We start from the raw sequence: 24586 nt of genomic DNA, 5'->3' as shown, positions 1-24586 counted from the left end.
CCTTATAACACGAACATCCTATTATACAATGTGGTAATAATCCTCAATGCAGGCCATTAACTCCATAAAAGATAAATGTCCACACTAAAATCTTTTTCATTCTATGAAACTAGGAATATAATCTTTTTTTTTTGCAAGCTGTGCAGGGATTTAGAGTAACAAGTGCACACATTCCAAAAGCGACACTCAATATGGCCTCCTCTTCAAAGCTAATGAAGTAAGTGAATGCCTGCGAGCTGCCTGTAATGCTGGCATATTTCATTCCAAGTGGAAAATTTCTCAGTGGTGCATGTCATGTTACCAGAACAGTGCACATAACGGCTTCAGAGAATCAACTGCAACTGGATTTTCTCATAATTTTTCTTCCTCTCCCCCTGGACACAAACCTGCACCGCCTTCCATCAGGTACTTGTCCCGTGCATATATGACCGAGTCCAGCATGGATTCGAACAGCAAAAAATAACCCTGTGTTAAAAAGGAGTGAAAATAATTAACAAATGTGTATAACTAAAAATCACAGCAGTCTATAGGCATAAAATCTTACATCCAAAATGAAAATCCAAATGACAAGAGCACTGCAAAACAGGATCTCCCAGCTATTCATTGTGCTCAGTCTCATCAACTTTGCACAGCTCTTCACAAAAGCCGTCAGATAAAATTTGACCCTCAGTCACAGGGTGCAGAGAGTGTGAAATGAACTGCCAATGGAAGTAGTGGACGTGGGTTCAATTTCAGCATTTAAGAGAAGTCTAGTTAATTATGTGGATGGGAGGGGTAGGGAGGGCTATGTGCCGGTGCAAGTCAACAGAACTAGGCAGATTAATAGTTCAGCACACACTAGACGGACCAATGTGCTCTATGACTCAATGAGAAGATGTGATGACTAATGGCTTGTGGCTCATTCAGAGGTATCTTTTAAGGAAGACAGCAGATGCTGGAATCTGAAGCACCAATCTCCTGGAGGAATTCAACAGTTCAAGCAGCATTTGAAGTGGGGAAAAGAACTGTTGGCATTTTGGGTCGAAACCCTGCATCAAGTTTCAACCACCATCTTTAACAGGATCAGTCAGCGAAGCCTAAGTTCAAAGTTCAAAGTAAATTTATTATCGTAGTACATATATGTCAGCGTATACCTCCCTGAGATCCATTTTCTTGCAGGTACTCATAGTAGAACAAGAAAATACAATAGAATCAATGAAAAACTACACGACTGACAAGTAATCAATGTATAAATACAAAAAAGAAGTAAAACTAATAACTAATAAATAATATTGAGGATGAGTTGTAGAGCCCTTGTAAGTGAGTCTATCAGTTGTATTTAGTGATCAGTTCCGTTTTGTGGTTAGGGGGAGAATGTCAGTGCTCGGGATTTTGTCAGCTGACAAGAAAACTGTTAATTCTGGAGCAATTAAATTCCAGACGCAAAAGTCGGAGGGGTATTTACAGCTCATAGAGTATTATCTCAGAGGCCTGGACTAGCAATACAGAGAAGCTTGTTCACATCTAGTCACATTATCTAGAGAAACTAAGTTCAGTTAAAAACCTCGCCATTAAATGGCTTGTCATAAAATAGATAATCACGAAGTAGCAGATCATCACATGAGCCCATCTGTTTCACTCCTGCCCTTCGGCGGAGTAAATCTGCCAACTATACCCTTTGGACCTCATTGTTATTCAGACCCACACGAGTGGTTGACTCAGTTTTACAATTCTCATTAAAAAGCAATACAGCAAAACCAGACAGAAAATCCAGCGTTGAACTAGGCACCAAACAGGGCAAACTTGTTCCCAGACCAACCAGTCTTGCAAAGTCCTCCCCACAAACCTCTGCAGATTGGGAGGGTTGTTCCAAAGACTAAACTTGAAAAAGGCCGACACTATTACAACCACAGAATCAAAACTTAGAGACGATATGCCATAGCCTTCCAACACGTTCCCTGGATGCATCCAGTCATACTGACAGTACAGATCTACTAAAGGGGAATGCAGATGAGAGACAATAACTCTGGGAGCTCTGGAGCCTATGGTATCAGATCAAGTATGCATTGAAATACCTACCATTACCTACCATTCTCCTCAGTGCTCCTCCACATCAAACAACAACTGGAAGGACAGAAAGTATCTCATGCAGAGAATACACTTGGGATATTGGACCAGACGACATCCTGGTGGTGATTCTGATGACTGTCACTCAAAACCAAGGTAACTTAATGGCACACAACATTTGCATCATAATGGTGATCTTCAGGAAGAGAGGGTCTATCAAACTAACCTTGATAATCGCTTTACCATTGCTGAATTCCCCACTATTGACATCCTAGGGGTTCAACATTGGCCAGAAGCTCAAATGGACAACCATGTCCAGTATTCTGTAAAAGTCATACGGTTTCAGATGGTATGGCCCCCCCCCCACAGAACCCTGATCTCAACATCATCAAGGTTGCAAGACAGCTAAAGCCTGAAGAAGAACTGTAGCAAATTCTCCCAGATACCAACAACGTACCAGCTGATTTCCTAATAAAACTGTGCAATAGTGTAATCTGAAATAATTGATGCAGTTTTAAAGGCAACAGACAGTCACACCACAGATTGATTTGATTTGTTTTTTACTGCTTACTGCTCTTTATAGTAAATTTTTTGATATTTAGAAACTTTCATTTCATTATTTTTGAAAGCATCTTTACTTTGCAGAATGTTTTTACATGTGCCTAAGTCTTTTGCACAGTACTGTAAATACTATAGTTATATGTCAGAGAACGTGCATTCTAGGCAAAATAACTCAACTCCGTCACACCAGAGGTTTTTCATGATCTACAAGGCACAATCGAGAAACATAGAACAAAGAACTATAAAACTCTGGTTAGAGCACACTTGGAGTATGGTGTTCAGTTCTGGTTGCCTCATTATAGGAAGGATGAAGTATGCAGAAGCTTTAGAGAGAGAGAAGAGGGAACTCTTGTACTCCAGGGAGCGCGAAGCGCAGAATCAAATATCGCTGTGATGATTGTACGTTCTAGTATCAATTGTTTGGCGACATAAAGTATAAAGTATAATTTACTAGGATGCTGCCTGGATTAAAGAGCATGTCTTATGAGTATAGACTGAGCAAGCTAAGGCTATTCTTTTTGGAGTGAAAGAAGATGAGAGGAGACTTAATAGAAATATACAAGGAACAGCTAGAATGGACAAGACTCTTTCTGTACCTTTTATCATTTTTTCCCAGCGTGGAAGTGGCTGTTACAAGGGGACATAATTTTCAGATGAATGTAAGAAAGTATAGGGGGGAATGTCAGAGGTAAGTTATTTTTAATACAGAGTGTGGCGCAGGTGCATGGACCACGTGGCCAGGGGTAGTGGTTGAGGCAGATACATTTGGAACATTTAAGAGGTTCTTAGGTAGGCACATGTATAAAAGGAAAATAGAGAACTATGTGTGAGGGCAGGATTAGATTGACCTTAGAGTAGCTAAAAAGGTTGGCACTAAATTGGGCGCCAAAAGGTCTGTGCTTTTCTAGGTTTTATAAACTCAAAACCACAGTGTATGAGGTGGAGAGATGTTTCAGCTTCACTGAGGCTAACAAACATACTCTACAACAACAGTGGGAAACAGAATCTGCCCTGTCCTGGATGGAGATGAACCTGTTGAGTGTCTTTGGAACTGCAATGACTCGGGCAAATGAAGCGTATTCCATCACAACTTTCATGTGGTATATAGATGACACATAATTTAGGGTGACAAGAGGCGAGTCACTTCCAGTAGCATCTATCACCTCTGCACTGACCTTCGCTTTCACGTTAACCAACTGTGGAGAGAGTAAATCTTAAATTTCAATGTTCTAAGTAAATTTTATCATCAGAGTGCTTATGTCACCATACACAACCCTGAGATTCATTTTCCTGCAGGCATATTCAGCAAGTCAGTAGAATAGTAACTATAACAGCATCAGTGAAAGGTCAACCAGAGTGCAGAAGACAACAAACTCTGCAAATCCAAATATAAATAGACAGCAATAAATAACAAGAACATGAAATAATGAGAGAAAGAGTCCTTAAAGTGAGATCATTGGTTGTGGGAACATCTTAATGGATGGGCAAGTGATCTCCTTTTTTCAAGAGCCTGATGGTTGAGAGGTAGTAACTGTTCATGAACACGATGGTGCAAGTCCTGAGGCTTTTGTACCTTCTACCTGATGGTAGTAGCGAGAAAAGAACATGGCCTGGGTGGTGAGGATCTCTGTTGATTGATGCTGCTTTCCTACAAGTGCATTTCATGTAGATGTGCTCAATTGTTGGGCGAAATGTACTGCGCTGAATCCACTACCTTGAGTAGGATGTTCCGTTCAAAGGTATTGGTGTTTCCATACCTGGCCATGATGCAGCCAGTTAATACATTCTGCACTACACATCTATAGAAGTTGGCCAAAGCTTTAGATGTCATGCCAATTCTCCACAGACTTTGAAGGAAGAAGCGGCGCTGCCATGTTTTCTTCATAATTGCACTTACATGATGGGTCCAGGATAGGTGCACTGAAATAGTAATACCCGGGAACTTAAAGTAGCTAACCCTCTCCATCTCTGATCCTCCGATGAGGACTCGCTCATTGACCTCTGTGTTCCCACTCCTGAAGTCCACAATCAGTTCCTTGGTCTTGCTGACCAAGAGTGAGAAGTTGTTGTTACTACACCACTCAGCCAAATTTTCAATCACCCTCCTGTGTGCTAATTCTTCACCACCTTTGATTCAGCCCACAACAGTGGTATCATCAACAGACTTGAATATGGTACTGGAGCTGTGCTCATACCACACAGTAATAGGTGTATAGCAAGTGGAGCAGGGGTCTAAGCACACCACCCTGTGGTGCTCCTGTGCTGATGGAGATTGTGGAACTGATGTTGTTGCCAATCCGAACTGACTGGGGTCTACAAGTGAGGAAATCCAGGATCCAAATGCACAATAGGTATTGAAGCCAAGATCTTGGATCTTATTGATTAGTTTTGAGGGGATGATCATATTAAAAGCTGAGCTGTAATCAATAAAAGGGCATCCTTATCTACACATTTTTGCTGTCCAGATGTTCTAGGGTGGAGTGAAGAGCTAATGAGATAGCATCTGCTCTGGACCTGCTGTTTCGGTAGGCAAATTGGAGCAGATCGAAGTCGGCTCTCAGGCAGGATCTAATATGTTTCATCACCAGTCTCTCAAAACATTTTATTACTATGGATGTAAGTGCTACTGGGCGATAGTCATTGAGGCAGGTCACCATGCTCTTCGTGGGCATCGATACTATTGAAGCCTACTTGAAGCAGGTGGGTACCACACCCTACTGAAGCAGGAGGTCAAAGATCTCAGTAAACACACCAATCAGTTGGTCAGTACTGGTCTTTAGTACTCAGCCAGGATCCCATCCAGTCTGGATGCTTTCCTTGGATTCATCCTCCTGAAGGTAACCCACACCTCAGCTTCAGATACTGAGATCAAAGCATCGTTTGGAGATGTGGGGGGTTCGTGATGGTTCCTCCATGTTCTGACGGTCAATGCAAGCATAGAAGACATTGAGCTCATCTGACAGCAAAGCCTTGCTCTCTCCCATGTCACTTGATTTAACTTTGTAGGAAGTGATTGCATTCAGATTCTCCACAGCTGTCGAGCATCCCTCGTTGATTCCAGTTTGGTCCAGAATCTCTACTTCACCCATGGCGTGGCTTTCTGGAGATCACCCCTGCACCTCTTATAGCTTTCTTGGTCTCCAGACTTGAATGCCTCCCACCTGGCCCCCAGCAAATTTCAGATCTCATCGTTCACCCTGAGCTTCTGACTGGGGAAGATTCTATATGATTTAGTGGGGACACACTCGTCTACAGCTGTTTTAATACAGTCCATTACATTCATGGTGTATTCATTCAGAACTCTGATGAGTGTTTGAACACAGTCCAGTCTACTGACTCAAAGCAATCCTGTAATTCCCCTGCTGCCCCCAACCACCTCTTAGTTCTACTCATCTCTGGAGCCTTGCCTTTTAGCCCCTGCCTGTACGCAGGTAGAAGGAGGACAGCCAAGTAATCCGATTTACCAAAATGCGGTCAGGGCAAGGAATGGTAGGCATTCCTTATCTTAGTTTTGCAGTGGCCAAGTGTGTTGGGAACTCTGGTGCAACAGGTTATCTGCTGGTTATAAATGGCCAGGGTTTTCTTCAAACAAGCCTGGTTGAAATTTCCGATTATAATTTGAAATGCGTTGGGGTGGGCTGTTTCTTGTCTGCAGATGACATCGTGCAGTGTCGTAGGTGTTTGCTTTTAGTGGGCCGCTTCTCTTACAGTATCCTCCTTACCATCACTGTGCCATTCCCCTTTCAAGAAGTCAGAAGATGTTACAACCTAGGTAGATATTAATAAAAGATCAAGATATTGATAAGTGATACTCTGGTTCACTCTGTAATTTAATTCAGTACTCGCAATGACCAGCTCAGAAACTGGAACTCTGTCTAATTTAGGCTTGGTCTGAAGTAGGATTTGCACAAGACAAACAGCCTTAGTTCATGTGCATTGTGGTAACAAATAATACCGATACCATACTGTGCAAAAGTTGTAGGCACATGTATATAGCTAGGGTGCGTAAGACTTTTGCAAAATACTGTAGTAATTTTATGCATTGCACTGCACTGCTGCTGCAATAAATAAATAAATTTCATAACATAAGTGAGTGATGATAAACCTGATTTGCTACGGGTCTCAGTTGTGGACTGAGAGTGGGAAGAGGGCAGGGAGAGGGGAATCATGGTTGGGAAAAGGGGAAGGGAGAGAGGGAGGGAGCAGGAAGCACAAGAGACATTCTGTATTGATTAATAAACCAATTGTTAGGGATCAAATTACCTTGCCTGGTATCTCAGGGCTGGGTGTGTCTGCAACTCTGCCACCCCTCCCGCACTGCACCACCCTCGCCATTTCCAATATCCTTTGCTCCCGCCGGATTACAACCTCACTCTCCACTCCATGTTGACAAATACAGTACTGTGCAAAAGTCTTAGGCACCCTGGCTATAACTAATATCTTATTGGAATGGATCAGATTGGTAACCTTACAATTTCAATAACTTTTTAAAATCAATTTAATCAAATACATCTGAATATGTAAGCTTTCCCAATGTATTAAAAATGACATACACCTGAATGATCAAGGATTTAAATCTGTTCCTGCTTTCCCAAGATTAACGCTTGTAAACTCTTTTGCTAGCAATATGAAATAACCACTCAAAGTTTATTTTAAGGTGATTCTGCTCTCCTTTTCTGTAAATAATTGGTAATCTGTAAATAATCACTGAATTATGTAAATTGCCCCATTTCATTGGAAATGTGAGGAAAACTTGTTAGGACAATGACAGATAAATGAAGACATAGTCATAGCCATAATCATAGTCATACTTTATTGATCCTGGGGGAAATTGTTTTTCGTTACAGTTGCACCATAAATAATTAAATAGTAACAAAACCATAAATAGTTAAATAGTAATATGTAAATTATGCCAGAAAATAAGTCCAGGACCAGCCTATTGGCTCGGGGTGTCTGACCCTCCAAGGGAGGAGTTGTAAAGTTTGATGGCCACAGGCAGGAATGACTTCCTATGTTGCTCTGTGTTGCATCTCGGTGGAATAAGTCTCTGGCTGAATGTACTCCTGTGCCCAACCAGTACATTATGTAGTGGATGGGAGACATTGTCCAAGATGGCATGCAACTTGGACAGCATTCTCTTTTCAGACACCACCGTGAGAGAGTCCAGTTCCATCCCCACAACATCACTGGCCTTACGAATGAGTTTGTTGGTTCTGTTGGTGTCTGCTACCCTCAGCCTGCTGCCCCAGCACACAACAGCAAACATGATAGCACTGGCCACCACAAACTCATAGGACATCCTCAGCATCGTCCGGCAGATGTTGAAGGACCTCAGTCTCCTCAGGAAATAGAGACGGCTCTGACCCTTCTTGTAGACAGCCTCAGTGTTCTTTGACCAGTCCAGTTTATTGTCAATTCGTATCCCCAGGTATTTGTAATCCTCCACCATGTCCACACTGACCCCCTGGATGGAAACAGGGGTCACCGGTACTTAGCTCTCCGTAGGTCTGCCACCAGCTCCTTAGTCTTTTTCACATTAAGCTGCAGATAATTCTGTTCACACCATGTGACAAAGTTTCCTACTGTAGCCCTGTACTCAGCTTCATCTCCCTTGCTGATGCATCCAACTATGGCACAGTCATCAGAAAACTTCTGAAGATGACAAAACTCTGTGCAGTAGTTGAAGTCTGAGGTGTAAATGGTGAAGAGGAAGGGAGACAAGACAATCCCCTGTGGAGTCCCAGTGCTGCTGATCACTCTGTCGAACACACACTGTTGCAAGCACACATACTGTGGTCTGCCACTCAGGTAATCATGGTGTCTTTAGTTATGAGGGTAGTCACATCTTCAGAATCAAATTTCCCATTGACTTATTCTATGACTTTGGCAAAGATACACAAGGGCAACCCAAATATAAATGTATGAAATACTACATTTACATCTAGCATTTAAACTGCTTATAATAAACATGAGAGATTCTGCAGATGCTGGAAATCCAAAGAAACACACACAAAATGCTGGGGAAACTCAGCAGGTCAGGCTACACCTATGGAAATGAATAAACAGTTGACCCTTAGGGCCAAGACCTTTCTTCAGGACTGGTTACTGGTCCTGAAGAAACTGCTTACTAGTTTTGCCACACTGAGGTTATTTTCCCAAAAAAGGCATGGTTGTTGACAATCTCAGTACTGAGAGAGATGGGCTTCTTTAAGATATCAAAGGAAATGGGTCAAAGAGGAGTAAGTGGAGTTCAAATGCAGATCTGCCTTAATCTAACAGCATAAAGGGGATGAATGACCCACCTCTGCCGCTATATTTAGTCTGCACACCGATCTGGGACACTTTCTGTGTGAAAGGCATCATAAGTACAACTTGCTTCTGCAGGAATGAGCCTTTTGATATTTCTTTTTTTTAAATTATTTATCGAGATACAGCTTGGAATAGGCCATTGAATCCTTCAAGCCACGCCACCTAGCAATCCCCCAGTTTAATGCTAGCGTGATCGCGGGATGATTTACAATGACAAATTAACCAACCATCTGGTATGTCTTTGGACTGTAGGTGGAAACCAGAGCACCCGTAGGAAACCCATGGAGTCATAGGGAAAACATATAGATTCCTTACAGACTCTGTAAAGATCCATGGTTTTGGTGTTACTCCATGAAGACTAACACTCATGCAGTCATGATCATAAAAGAAGTGCATTTATTTTGTTTAAAAAGTTCCAGGGAAAGACTGTGACAAGAAAATAACTTTAAAAAACATAAATGTGCAAATTAAACTGGTTGTTTTCCAATGTAATTTAATCACTAAAGAGATTAAATACTTGCACATGTTATTTCTACAGTCCCACTCACACCAGGATCAAAACAAAAGCGATTAACAAACTGCATAACTCAAATAAATTCTGTTTTTTTCTAAACATTGATACAAACTCTTTCATGGAGGTGGTTAAAATTACAAAATAGATACTCAAAATGAAAACCGAACAATTCTGGCTCCCCTCCCACCCTCTTCCTTTCTCCTTCCCTGCCCATCAGCTTCTTCTCGTGCCCCTCCTCCTTCCCTTTCTCCCACAGTCCACTCTCCTCGCCTATCAGATTCCTTCTTCTTCAACCTTTTATTTACTTTTTCCACTGAAACACCTCCCAGCTTCTTACTTCTTACTCCCTCCCCACCCAACCACTGATCTTCCCCTTTGTCTGGCTTCACCTATGACCTTCCAGCTTGTACTCCTTCCTCTCAAACCACCTTCTTATTCTGGCTTTTGTCCCCTTCCTCTCCAGTCCTGATGAAGGGTCTTGGCTCAAAATGTCTGCTGTTTACTCCCCCCCGGCCCCCGCAGCTGCTGCCTGACCTTCTAAGTTCCTCCAGTATTTTGTGTGTGTGTTGCTCTGGTTTTCCAGTATCTACTTTGCAGTGTTGGCACATGGCCAAGTGGTTAAGGCATCGGTCTGGTGATCTGTAGGTCGCTAGTTCGAGCCTCAGCTGAGGCAGAGTGTGTTGTGTCCTTGAGCAAGGCACTTAACCACACAATTCTCTGTGACGACACAGGTGCCAAGCTGTATCGGCTCTAGTGCCCTTCCCTTGGACAACATCGGTGACATGCAGAGGGGAGACTTGCAGCATGGGCAACTGCCGGTCTTCCAAACAACCTTGCCCAGGCCTGCGCCCTGGAAACCTTCCAAGGCACAAATCCAAGACTAACCGATGCCTATTTTTTTTATCTACTTTGCAATTATTTTGCTATTTGTTGAAAGGATACAAGGCCAGAAATAACAGTCCACTGAACTAAGTGGCTTCCTAGATTACTTCAAAGAGCGTGAGGGTTACGCGTCAAATGGAAAAATGGTTGATCTGGAATCCAATGGAGGCCAAACCAGGTAAGGACAACAGATACTTCTAACCGAAGAACATTAGTAAATTGGATAAGGTTTTATTCCAAGCGGCCAATTTCATTTTCACCACTAGTAATTGGTTTATGTTCAAGACTTATTTACTTTCTTCATTCATTGGGATTTTTTCCTCAGTCCTAATAAAAACAATGAGCAATCAGTTTCCCTTTCCCAGGAGCTTGGCATAGCTTCATTATTTTCTATTGGCTATTATCCTTTGGCTGACCTTTCTCCACACTGACATTTCTTGTATTAATCCAACCCAACCCTATCTCTTTTATGTTAGTTATGACTGTGATGAGCGCTGTCCTTGGTGCTGAATCGTGTAATTTATAACGGATATCTGAACAATCAGCTCTCTGCACTCATGTGCTGGGCTCATCTGCAGAGTAATTTAGAATGTAATTTCACAGGCCACTGCCTCACCTGTAGGGGTGCCAGCTGGCTAGTGAATTATACCTATCACGTAGCATGTTCTGGGTCTTGGGTGCATTCTGGCTTGTGAAATCAGATGTTGAGAATTTGTCCACACATATTTTTAAAATATGTATGACTAACGTATTCAACCCTTGTGCTTGGATAAAGGCATTTTTAATTTTAACAGTTAGGTTGATAAAACTATTAATTTTACGCTTCACATCTAGAATGTTGCTCATCAAAGGCACAATGAAGAAATACACACAATTTCCCAAAAATTGATTTTTTTATACCAGTGATAATAAAATAAAATGTGATCTATCCTCTATAAAACCCACTCTTCAACAGCTCTATAAGCCATAGCAGAACAATACACTCAGTGGCCACTTTATTGGATATCTCCTGCACCTAATAAAGTGGCCACTAAGTGTAAGTTAAGTGGCCTTCTGCAGCTATAGTCCACCCACTTCAAGGTTTGATGTGTTGTGCATCCAGCATGCATTTCTGCACACCAGCATTGTAACTAGTGCTTGTTTGAGTTACTGTCGCCTTCCTGTTAGCTTGAACCAATCTAGCCATTCTCCTCTGCTCACTCTCTTTAACAAGACATTTTTTGCCCACAGAACTGCTGCTCACTGCATGTTTTTTTTTGTTTCTCGCATCATTCTCTGTAAACTCTACAGACTGTTGTGCATGAAAATCCCAGGAAATCAGCAGTTTCTGAGATACTCAAATCACTTAGATCATGTTTCTGCCCCATTCTGATGTTTGATCTGAACCTCCTGAGCATGTCTGCATGCTTTTATGCATTGAGTTGCTGCTATATGATTGGCTAATTAGATATTTGCATTAACAAGCAGGGTACAGGTGTACCCAATATAGTGGCCACGAAGTGTATATCATGTTGCATGTTTACTTCCAGTCCTTTACCTTTTGGACCCCAAATAAATGGGGTAAAACATCTTGTCGGGAGCATAAAAAACAAATGGATATAACATAGCTAATTTCAAAGACAGAGATGGAAAGGAAAATTTTTTTTCTACTCTCATGAACAGTTTTATCTCTGCGGCATCCACAGAGGAAGAACAGAGTATTTCAACTGGAAATGGATGTCAATGTGTATTTAATGCACCATAATACAACACAATATATTTTATCAAATGTCAAAGCAGAACACAGCAGGCAGGAAAAAAAACGACATTCTAATAACACGAAGCTCCAATGCCACATTGTTCAATTTGCAATTAGAAATTCAGCCCTTGTTGAAAAATCACTGTGATTTTTGAGGTGTGATATATGAGCAAAGCAATGGAAGCTGATGAACTGCAGCAAAGGCGTCAAGGGTAATAAGTATGTTGATTGCTTACTGAACATTTCAGAGGCCATATACTTAATCTGTCAATAAATACTTCAATTATATTGGCTCCCGAGTACAAAAGGTGAGTGTGATGCAACAGGAACTAAAATTGAGCTTGCATGCTCTGGATAAGTTAGAAACTGCTGTATTCATTAAAAAATATTTCAAAGGTACAGAAACATAAAATTTGAATTCAATTCAGGGAATGTTTCACTTATGACTTTCTGAAAGTCCTACAGATAAAATATTATTTCTTGTTCAAAAACCACATGCGTAAGAAGTGATAATGGATATGGTATTATAGTAGTTACCGGACCAGAAAACAATACTACTGATTTGGAGACATGAGTTCAAATACCACTTTAGTAAGTGGGTTTTTAAAATGGGATAGCAGAAGCCTGAAAGCATGTAGAACCATGCTGAAGTACAGCTGATACCCAACTCTTATCAGACTCCTGAATGGACCTCTCTTGTATGATAAGATGGACTCTTGGCCTCACAATCTACCTTGTTATAATCTTGCACTTTACCATCTACGTGAATTGCACTTTTTCAGAAGCGGTTACGTTTTATTCTGCATTGTTATTGCTATTTCTTATTCTAGCTCAATGCACTGTGTATTGATCTGATCTGTATACATCTGTGTCTATTTTATTAGGTACACCTGCTCATTATGATAAATATCTAACCAGCAAATCACGTGGCAGCAACTCAATGCATCAAAGCATGCAGACTTGGTCAAGAGGTTCAGCTGTTGTTCGGACCAAACTTCAAAATGGGGAAGAAATGTGATCTAAGTGACTTTGAAACATGGAACGATTGTTGCTGCCAGCGGGATGGTTTGAGTATCTCAGAAATTGCTAATATGGGATTTTTGCACACAACAGTCTCTAGAGCAGGGGTTCCCAACCTGGGATCCACGGACTCCTCGATAAATGCTAGATATTCCTGACATAAAAAGGGTTGGGAATCCCTGCTCTAGAGTTTACAGAGAGTGGTGTGAAAAACAAAAAAACCATCTAGTGAGTGGGAGTTCTGTGGGCAAAACACCTTGTTAATAAGAGGATAATTGCTAGACTGGTTCAAGTTGACAGGAGGTGAGAGTAACTCATAACTACACGTTACAACAGTGGAGTGCAAAAGCACATCTCTGAATGGAAAGCACGTCGAACATTGAATGGCAGAAGAGCACAAGCATACACTCAGATGTCAATTTGTTAGGTGCAGGAGGCACCAAATAAAGTGCCCGTTAAGTGTAAAAAGTATGGAAGACAAGCTTTTCACCATATCCTGGTACAGGTGACCATAATAAACCAATACCAATAAATTAAAAAAAGGTACCAAATTCAGCGGCAGGTTTGCAGTGAAGATTTTTTTAACAGCATTCACGCCAAAGGATAACAGACCACATCTGAACTCAAACTGCTGAAAACAATCTTTTTCTCTCTGGCTACTAAATATTTCCAGTACTTTCACTTTTGCGCACACAAAAGTGAGCCACGTTCTTTGCAGTTCCTAAGAATGCACTTACATCACAGTGTGTGGATTTCTTTTCTTTACATAAATCCATACCGATATCAAATCATAAATGTAGTATCCTGTAGATTGCTCAATCATTTGAGGATAAAAGAACCAGAATCAGGTTTAATATCACCAGCATATATCGTGAAATTTGTTAACTTTGTGGCAGCAGTGCAATCCAAAGCATGAAAAATAGGGAAAAATTGAATTACAGTAAGTATTTATCTTTACATAAATAGTTAAATAAAAATTAGTAGTGCAAAAACAGATGTTTTTTTTTCAAAAGTACTGAATTAGTGTTCATGGGTTCAGGGCCCATTTAGAAATTGGATGGCAGAGGGGAAGAAGCTGTTCCTGAATCTCTGAGTCTGTGCCTTCAGGCTTCTGTACCTCCTTCAGGATAGTAACAGTGAGAAGAAGGCATGTCCTCGGCTGTGGGGGTCCCTAATGATGGATGCCTCCTTTCTGAGGCACCGTTCCTCGAAGATGCCTTGGATACTACAGAGGCTAGTACCTGTGATGGAGCTGACTAATTTTACAACTCCCTGCAGCTTACTTCGATCCTGTGCAGTAGCTCTACCAACCACCGCCCCCCCACACCAGACGGTGATGCAGCCAGTCAGAATGCTCTCCACGGTATATTTGTGGAAGTTTTCAAGTGTTTTAGGTGACAAACCAAATCTCCTCAAACTCCTAATGCAATATAGCTGTGGTCTTGCTTTCTTTATAGCTGCATCAATATGTTGGGACCAGGTTAGAGCCTCATAGATACTGACAGCCGGGAACTTGAAAATGCTCATTCTCCCCACTTCCGATCCCTCTTCGAGGATTGGTTTGTATTCCCTCATCTCACCTTTTCTGAAGTCCACTATCAGCTCTTTCGTGATGTTTACTGCAAGGTTGTTGCTGCGACGCTATTCAACTAGCTGGTATGTCTTGCTCCTGTACACCCTCTCATTACCATCAGAGTTTCTACTAACAATGGTTGTATCATCAGCAAATTTATAGATGGTATTTGAGATGCCTAGCCACACAGTCATGGGTTTAGAGAGTTTAGAGTAGTGGGCTAAGCACACATCCCTGAGGTGTGCCAGTGTTGAGAGTCTTAATGGCTCCTGATCGGTACATTTTGAAAATAACAAAACCAAACAAAGATTTTATATATGGTTTTTTTCACCGCAAAAGATATGACCTCAGTTATTATTAGAATCTTAGATCCATATTACTTCCATCTTTCATATTTTAAGTTCATCCTCTGTATTTCTTTCTTATAATTTTTCTTGTTCATTATGGACATTTTCATCAAATTGATTGTTTTGACCAATATGTATATTTATGCATTTTGTATGTTTACATAAATAACTTTAGGTTTGTTTTCAGTGCCTTTTGGACGTTTTAAATAAAAATTAGCTAAGCTAATTTTCATTTGTTGTGGTAGAGGTTTTGCTACTTCTTCCCAAAGAAACATTTTATCTGCAAATTCAGATTGTGAAGATTGCTGGCAATGCTGATATTTATTGTCCTCCCCTAAGTGACTCTCCAAAGATAGTTATTAATGGGTCTAGAGCCCCATTATCCAGATTAGAGAAGGATGGCAGTTTCCTGCCACCAAGTCCAGAAGAGAAGCCGGTGGACTTTATTCAGCAGTTCAGCAATTTCATGCATTTGTTGCTGACATTAGTATTTTGCTTGAAATTCCAGGTTTATTTAGAGCTCTGGAGCACTGCAGCACAGATATAGTCCCTGTGGCACATCTAATCCTTATTCTGCCTTGTCCCATCAACCTGCACCTGGAAGATATTTCAACATACTCTTCCCATCCATTTACTTATCCAAACTTCTCTTAAATATTGCCAATGAACCTGGTCCACTACTTCTATTTGAACTTCATCAGTCCATGGGACTTCTTTCCAAAATGCTTCAGGCTTGTTTAGACGTTCCTTTGAACCTTTTCAATAGACCTTTTCGGCCGCAATGAGCAAAGGTATGTTTGGAGAAAAAAGGGTGCAGAATTTCATGAAAAGAACCCCTCTCCAACTGTTAAGCACGGGGGTGGATCGATCATGCTTTGGGCTTGTGTTGCAGCCACTGGCACGGGGGACATTTACTGGTAGAAGGAAGAATGAATTCAATTAAATACCAGCAAATTCTGGAAGCAAACATCACACCATCTGCAAAAAAGCTGAAGATGAAAAGAGGATGGCTTCTACAACAGGACAATGAACATAAACGCACCTCAAAATCCACAATGGACTACCTCAAGAGGCACAAGCTGAAGGTTTTGCCATGGTCCTCATAGTCCCCATGGCCTAAACATCATCGAGAATCTGTGGATAGACCTCAAAAGAGCAGTGCATGCAAGACGGCCCACTACATAATGTACTGGGTGGGCACAGGAGTACATTCAGCCAGAGACTCATTCCACCGAGATGCAACACAGAGCGTCATAGGAAGTCATTCCTGCCTGTGGCCATCAAACTTTACAACTCCTCCCTTGGAGGGTCAGACATCCTGAGCCAATAGGCTGGTCCTGGACTTATTTCATAATTTACTGGCATAATTTACATATCACCATTTAACTATATATGGTTTTATTACTATTTATTATTTATGGTGCAACTGCAACGAAAACCAATTTCCCCTGGGATCAATAAAGTATGACTATGACTATAATCTCACAGAACTAGAAGCCTTTTCAAGGAAGAATGGGCGAAAATCCCCCAAACAAGAATTGAAAGACTCTCAGCTGGCTACAAAAAGCACTTACAAGCTGGGACACTTGCCAAAGGGGGTGTTACTAAGTACTGACCATGCAGGGTACCCAAACTTTTGCTTCGGGCCCTTTTTCTTTTTTGTTATTTTGAAACTGTTAAAGATGGAAAAAAAAGTTTTCTTGCTTAAAATATTAAAGAAATGTGTCATCTTTAACTTTATGCCTTTTGGAAATCAGTTTATCTTTTACTCGCTTAGCTATTCACAGTAACAGAAATTTTGACCAGGGGTGCCCAAACTTTTGCATGCCACTGTATCTTCTGCCTGATGGGAGAGGGTAGAAGAGAGAATGTTTGGGCTGGGACCTTTGATTATGCTGGTTGCTTTATCGAGTTTGTGAGAAGCACAGACAGAGTCTATATACGGAGGATGGTTCCTGTATGTGCTGAGTTGTGTCCAAACTCTCTGCAGTTTATTTCAGTCATGTACAGAGCTGCCTCCATACCAAATCATTTTAAATAAATAAGAATGCCTCCATATTTCAAGGGTTGGGAATTTTTATAGCTGCACCATAGAAACCATCCTTTCTGAATGCTTCACTACTTGGTATGGTAACTGCTCTGTCCAAGATTGCAGGAAACTACAGGGAGTTGTGGACGCCCACCAGTACATTGTGTAAACCAGCCTCTCCTCCACGGACTCTGTCTACAGTTTCTGCTACCTTTGAAAAACAGCCAACATAATCGAAGATCCCTCCCACCCCAGACATTCTTCCTTCTTACCTCCTCCCATCCAGCAGAAAATACAAAATCCTGAAAACATGTAGCACCAGGCTCAAGAACAGTTTCTACCCCACTGCTATAAAGCTATTCATTGGATGTCCTAGACAATTAAACTAATACTTAACCTCACAATCTATCTCACTATGGCCTTGCACCTCACTGTCTGCCTGGACTGCACTTTCTCTATAACACCTTATCCTGCATTCTGTTGGTGCTTTTTTTCTTGTACTACCTCAATGTAATGATGTGGTGAAATGATCCATATGGATGGCAAAGTTTTTCACTGTATCTCAGCAATAATGAACCAAGAGAAAATATGTCACAATGACACTACAAAGGAGTTCAAAGTTCAAAGTACTTATTTGTCACCATTTACTGCCCTGAGATTCATTTTGTTTGCAGACATTTACAGTCAATACGAAGAGATACAATACAATCAGTGGAAAACTACACACAGCTAATGAGCAAAAGAAGAACTGCGTAAATACAAAAAAATGTCACAAAATAAAATTAAGAACATGAGTTGTGCCATCCTTGAAAGCTCATAGTTTCCATATTTCCTTATGATGAAGAAGGAGACCATTTCAGCCATCAAGTCTATGGTGGCTCACAGAGCAATTCTATTCCCTGTAGTCTATTTTTCCTTTGTTCTCATCAACACTGTTGCAGATTCTATCACTCACCTGAACACTAGGAGCAACTTACAGTGGCCAATAAGTGTCTTTGGGAAATGTGGAGGAAAACTGAACACCCAGAGGAAATCACGAGGTTACAGGCAGAACATGTGAACATAGACAGCACAGACAGCCATGAGTGAATCTGGGTCTCTGCAGCTAAGAAGCAGCAGTTCTACTGTGCCAAATAACTAACTTTAGTTACACCTGACTTTCAAATGACCATGACAAAGACAGCGATAAATTAGATGGAGAGCATTGAAAAAAAAACTGCTTTCAAAACGTTATAAACACGAGAGATACTGCAGATTCTGGAAATCTGGAATATCATATATTAACTACGGGCCATGCACAATCCGGATTTGATGGAGACAGCCCTGAAAAGCACAGAGGAACACCCGGAGTAACTTCTGAAATGCCTGCTTCGCAGCCACTGCTACTGTGCGATCGAGAATCTCCGGAGACGAAGGCCCCAAATCCTCGGCTTTACCTATTGCCGGGACCAGGGTCGAAGCACTCGGCAGAGATGGTGCTCGGTGCTCAGTGTCGGACAGCTGGTCGGAGGCTCGGAGTTTTCGGACGGACTCGGAGTCGGATTGTGGTCGGATGCTTCCAGTATGCTGCACTGGCAAGTTAGCGGCGCTGGAGGTTTACCATCTGCATGAGATGATGGGACTTCCAAGAGACTTTGAGACTTTTACCGTGCCATGGTCTGATCTTATCAAATTACAGTATAGCTTTGCACTGTTGTAACTATATCTTATAATTATGTGGTTTTTGTTAGTTTTTAAGTCGGTTTGTCATGTGTTTCCGTAATATCATTCTGGAAAAACATTGTATCATTTCTTAATGCATGCATTACTAAATAACAATAGAAGAGGACTGCGTGTCCTCATAATCATAGTCATAAAATCCAAGCAACACACACAAACTGCTGTAGGAGCTCCACAAGTCAGAGAGCATCAATGGAGGGGAATAAACAGAGAACGTTCTGGGCCAAGACTCAGTGAAGTGTCCCGATGAAGGATCTCGGCCCGAAACCTTGACTATTTATTCTCCTCCATAGATGCTGCCTGACCTGCTGAGTTCCTCCAGTATTTTGTTGTGTTGCTTTCAAAATGTTATTTTGCTAAAATTAAAAGCCAGAGTAAATTGACATCAAATTCTACACTTTTTAAACTATCATAAAATAAATGCAAGATAGATTTCAACTATAGTGTGGTATAGTGTATATTTAAAATTATTCTGTTCTTTATCTTATTGTCTCTTTTGTGCTGCATTCGATCTGGAGTAACAATGTTTTATCTGAAGGACATTTACTCGGCTCTGTGCTGAACTGAGGCTGAGGCTACGGCCTGTTCCGGCTGCTCTGACCTCTGTGACTGTGGAGTCACTTCCGTTCTGTTTGCTTAATTTTATTGTTTGCACTATTTGTTTTTTTTTGTCTCTGCATTGTGTGTTTGATAGTCTTTTTTATGGGTTCTTTGTTTTGTGGCCCCTTGGTAGGAGATGAATCTCAAGGTTTTATAATGTATATATACACTTTGATAATAAATGTACTTTGAACTCCATTTCGTTCTCCATTAAATTCATGCACTGGAACTTACATTAAACAGTCTTGAATCTTCCCACATTTGCACGTTGTTTTCATTGGAATGTCTGCTCCATTTGTAACAGTGGAGGCAATGATTACGTATCCCATCATTTTCTTAAGATCTCTTAGGGAAACCCACCTCTGCTTAACCGTAAACATTGTGTTTTGCACTTCTAAAGCTTAGGGATGTTTCTGTTGGACTGATTAACTGATTAGCACAAGACACACTGACTGACTTAAGTACCACATTCTCAAGGAAAAAGAAAATCAATCAAAGTACAATGGAACATTTACTAGCCGAAACTTCACCATGCACAATAATAAAACAACTCCCAAATAATCAATCAAATTGCATAAACATTTCTCAGAACTAATCATAATTTTGTAAAAGTCTGTTTTGAGCAGTAATGTTTAATACATTCATCCATTAATCAACTTATCAGAGCACTGCAGACAATAAACTAAAGAAAATGGACACCTTATCTCGCTGTGAAGATTTCATAAGGGTCTAATTAATCTTCAGACTTCCTCTCTGCCATTTCTCTTCATATAAATATATTGCTTCCTTCTGGACATCTTTCTGTCTTTTACTTTTTCAGTTTTAGGTGGGAGATGAAGGGAGATTCAAAGTCAGAATGATAGTAGCTGTAGCTGCCTGTGAAAATGTGGTTGCAGGGAAATTGTGGCCCTTTATTAATTCCTCCTAGATTGCCCTCCCAACAGTCACATTTCCACATGGTTAATATTAGTTCTGCTGACCTTTGAACTTTTCCAAGATCTATTCCCCTTCCTACCATGCATTTATGTTCTTTATTAGACTACCCTCTTATCTTTTTAAAATTTTTTAAATTCAATTTTCAACCTTGATTACATAGAATAATATCTACCCTCCCCCCTCCCCTAACCCTTCCCCCCGTTACATACCCTTACCTATAAAAAAAGAAAAAAGAGAAAAAGAAAAGTGGAGACCTTCCAATATCCAAGCAGTCTTTCTTACTACCCTCTTATCTTGATACTGCCAAATTAACCATTGTATCCTGTCCCCAATCCTTCACCCATTCTCAAATGCCACTAGCTTCCATCAAGGATGGGTGCCAAGAGAGCAGAGACTACTTCATTTACAAGACATTTTCCTTCCAAATTCCCTTACATGCTTGAAGAAACACAGCAAGGAAAGCCAAATGGGATTATCCTGCTCATCATGTCAGTGCTGGCACCATTCATTTCCTTCTGGTAATTCCGCTCTCTCTCATCTTTCCCATGTCAGTGTTCCCCCAACTCAATGATCTCTTCCGAATCTGTGTTCCATACCTTACTAATCAGTGCAACTCAAACAGTAACTACCCATTTTTCAGCCATCCTGCCATTGCCTTAATCTTGCCCTCTGGTTACTGATTTCTCAGCACTGAGATCGATTTCCTGACTTCATTTGACAAATTAACCCTTGCATCCTGGCCTTTGCACAGCTTTACTAGCATCCATTTTTTTCCTTACATCCCTCACCCACTCTCAATTGCCACTGAAATGAGCTGCCAGAGGAAATGATCTGCTTCTGTACTGTATTACTCTATGACTCCATATTGTTTCTATCCAAGAAAATAAATTATTATGAGAGGAAAACTAACTGTTCTCTCTCTCTATCCATCTATCTCCACTGAAACCTATTAAATAGTGAAAGGTCGAGATTGAGTGGACGTGGAGAGGATGTTTCCTACAGTGCGGGAGTCTAGGACCACAGGGCACAGCCTCAGAACACAAGGATGTCCAATAAGATCAGAGATGAGGAGGAATTACTTTACCCAGAAGGCAGTGAATCTATGGAATTCATTGCCACAGACAGCCGTGGAGGCTAAGGCATTGGGTATATTTAAAGCAGTGGTTGAAAGGCTCTTGATTAGTAAGGGTGTCAAAGGTTACGGGAAGAAGGCAGGAGAATGGAGTTGAGAGGGTAATAAATTAGCCATGGTAGATTGGCAGAGCAGACTCGACAGGCCGAATAATCTCTGTCCTCTCTTAAAAATTAGAATCCTCAATTCATGCTACTGAACAATAAGAATTTATTACTTACACATGACACAATATATTCTCTCTTGTCAATGGCCCCATGCTCAGGCTGACTGAGGCAGTATGAAACTTTATGATAGGATGGCCATGTTTGACCCATTACTAAAATTCCTTTTTATAAAGTCATAGAGAACCACAGCACGGATAAAGGCCCTCCTAGTCAATGGCAATGAAGATGACCATCAAAACTCATTTCGTATGTCTACAATGCCTATCTTTGTCTCTATTCTTATTTCACTGCGATGCACAAACTTCATCACTTTCAGGACACTTCCTTTACCAAAATCCCACCCGGGCAGCCTCACAAGAAGGATGGAAGTGGAGAGTCATGCAGAGTGGAATGCTCTGGGTGCCGGTGTGAATAAGATGCCCAGGCGAGGGTAGAGTCCAGCCTCTGCATTGTGTGGAGAAATGCAGCCCATCCTTAGCAGCATGGAGATGGTCCCAGCTCCATTTCAACACTTGCAACTTGTACTGCAGACAATGCCAGAACCTAACAGTCAATTTGAGACACCGCTGGTTGGGCCACCTTAGAAAATCATGGAAATCTTTGTGCAGAAGGTGGTCCAATAATGCTGTTGGGTTGAGTCAGAGTCATAGAAAGGTGCAATGTACAAACAGGCTCTTGTCCATCTTGTTCATTCCACCCAATTACACTAATCCTACAGTAATTTCATTGAAAGCTTGACCATCACAGGTAAAGCCTTCCCCACCATTAAGCGCATCTATACCCATGGCTAGGTAGCGTTCAAATGCCATCTATAAACTTGTTGATGACACAAGCATTGTTGGCAGAACCTCAGATGGTGACGAGAGGGCGTACAGGAGCAAGGTATACCAGTGAGTTGAGTGATGCTGCTGCAACAACCTTGCAGTCAACATCAGTAAGACCAAAGAGCTAATTGTGGACTTCTGAAAGGGTAAAATGGGGGAACACAAACCAATCTTCATAGAGGGATCAGAAATGGAGAAAGTGAGCAATTTCATGTTCCTGGGTGTCAAGATCTCCTTGGATCTAATTGAGTCCCAATATATTGTTGCAGCTATAAAGAAGGCAAGACATCAGCTATATTTCATTCAGAGTTTGAGGAGATTTGGTTTGTCACCTAAAACACTTGAAAACATCTACAGATGTACTGTGGGGAGCATTCTGACTGGCTGCATTACCATCCGGTATGGGGGGGGTGCGGTTATTGCACAAGATTGAAGTAAGCTGCAGAGAATTACAAAATTACCTCCATCAAGGGAACTAGCCTCCATAGTATCCAAGACATCTTCAAGGAGCAATCACAAACAAGAGAACATCTGCAGATGCCGGAAATTCGAGCAACACACACAAAATGGTGAAGGAACTCAGCAGGCCAGGCAGCATCCATGGAAAAAAGTACAGTCAACGTTTCGGGCTGAAACCCTTCGGCAGGACTGGAGGAAAAAAGCTGAGGAGTAGATTTGAAAGGTGGAGGTAGGGGAGCGAGGAATGCCAGGCGATACGTGAAACTTGGAGGGAGAGGGAAAAGAGCTAGGAAGTTGATTGGTGAAAGAGACAGAAGGTCATGGAAGAAAGAAAAAAGGGGAGATTGGGGGGAAGAGCACCACAGGGAGGTGATGGGTGGGTAAGGAGATAACATGACAGAGGGACAAGGGGACAGGAAATGGTGGGGGGGAGAGGAGGAGGCATTACTGGAAGTTTGAGAAATTGATGTTTGTGCCATCAGTCTGGAGGCTACCCAAACGGATTATAAGGTGTTGTTACTCCAACTTAAGTGTGGCCTTATCCCAACAGTGGAGGAGGCCATGGATGGACATGTCGGAGTGGTAATGGGAAATAGAATTAAAATGGATGGCCACTGGGAAATCCCGCTTGTTCAGGCGGACCAAGTGTAGATGCTTGGCAAAGCGGTACGTTGGGTCTAACCGATATATAAGAGGCCACACCGGGAGAACCAAGCACAGTATATGACCCTAACAGACTCAGAGGTGAAGTATCACCTCACCTGGAAGGAGTGTTTGTTGCCCTGAATGTTAGTGTGGGGGGAAGGGGTACAGGCAGGAGTAGTACTTCTTCCGCTTGCAAGGGTAAGTGCCAGGAAGGAGATCAGTAGGAAGGGACGAATGGACAAGGGAGTTGCGTGGGGAGCGATCTCTGCGGAAAGCAGAAAGTGGGAGGGGGAGGGAGGGAAAGATTTGTTTGGTGGTGGCATCCAGTTGGAGGTGGCGGAAGTTTTGGAGAATTCTGTGCTGGACACGGAGGCTGGTGGGGGGTTAGGTGAGGACAAGAGGAACCCTATCCCCGGTAGCGTGGCGGGAGGATGGGGTAAGAGCAGACATGCGGGAGGAGATGGCAGTGTGACACAGCGCGCGCAGCTCTCCAGTGAAATTATATCGTATCTGTTAAATAGGGGCCATGGACAATTCTGCTTTGATGAAGACAGACGTGAGAAGCAGAGGAACATCTGGAGAAATTTCTGAAATGCCTGGTTTCACTGCCGTTGTTACTGTGCGATCGAGAATCTCCGGAGGGAAGGCCTCAAAATCCCCAGCTTTGCCTGCTGCTGGCACCTGAGGCTGAGGTCGAAGCGTTCGGATAGAGATGGTGCTCGGTACTCGGTGTCGGAGGGCTGATCGGAGGCTCGAAGTTTTCAGACAACTCAGAGTCAGACTGTGGTCGGGCATGGCAGGGAGGGTTTTCTTCCTTCTCCTGTCTGCGTGAGATGTGGGACTTTCGAGAGACTTCGAACTTTTTTACTGTGCCACAGACTGTTCTTCATCAAGTTACAGTATTGCTTGAACTGTTGTAACTATATGTTATGTGGTTTTTGTTAGTTTTTCAGTCTTGGTCTGTCCTGTGTTTCTGTGATATCACACTGGAGAAATATTGTATCATTTCTTAATGCATGCATTACTAAATGACAATAAAAGAAGACTGCGTGTCCTCATAATCTAATCTAATCTATTTCTTTCTT

The 24586-nt window shown here is 41.8% G+C and overlaps 1 protein-coding gene across 2 annotated transcripts in view; it reads right to left on the bottom strand.

The window, feature by feature from the left end:
- The window catches only part of prmt3 (protein arginine methyltransferase 3), a 287320-nt gene that overhangs the window by 130963 nt on the left and 131771 nt on the right, over nucleotides 1–24586 (bottom strand). For both annotated transcript variants that reach the window (XM_063061730.1, XM_063061729.1), the window contains one exon: nucleotides 387–465. In XM_063061730.1, coding sequence (XP_062917800.1) covers nucleotides 387–465 — 79 coding nt within the window. The remainder of the gene's footprint in view (nucleotides 1–386; nucleotides 466–24586) is intronic.

This window comes from Mobula hypostoma, chromosome 11 (genome assembly GCF_963921235.1).
Source record: "Mobula hypostoma chromosome 11, sMobHyp1.1, whole genome shotgun sequence".
In the NCBI taxonomy this organism is placed as follows: Eukaryota; Metazoa; Chordata; class Chondrichthyes; order Myliobatiformes; family Myliobatidae; genus Mobula; species Mobula hypostoma.
Note: the sequence above shows the minus strand (reverse complement) of the source record. Positions and strands in the feature narration are given on the sequence as shown.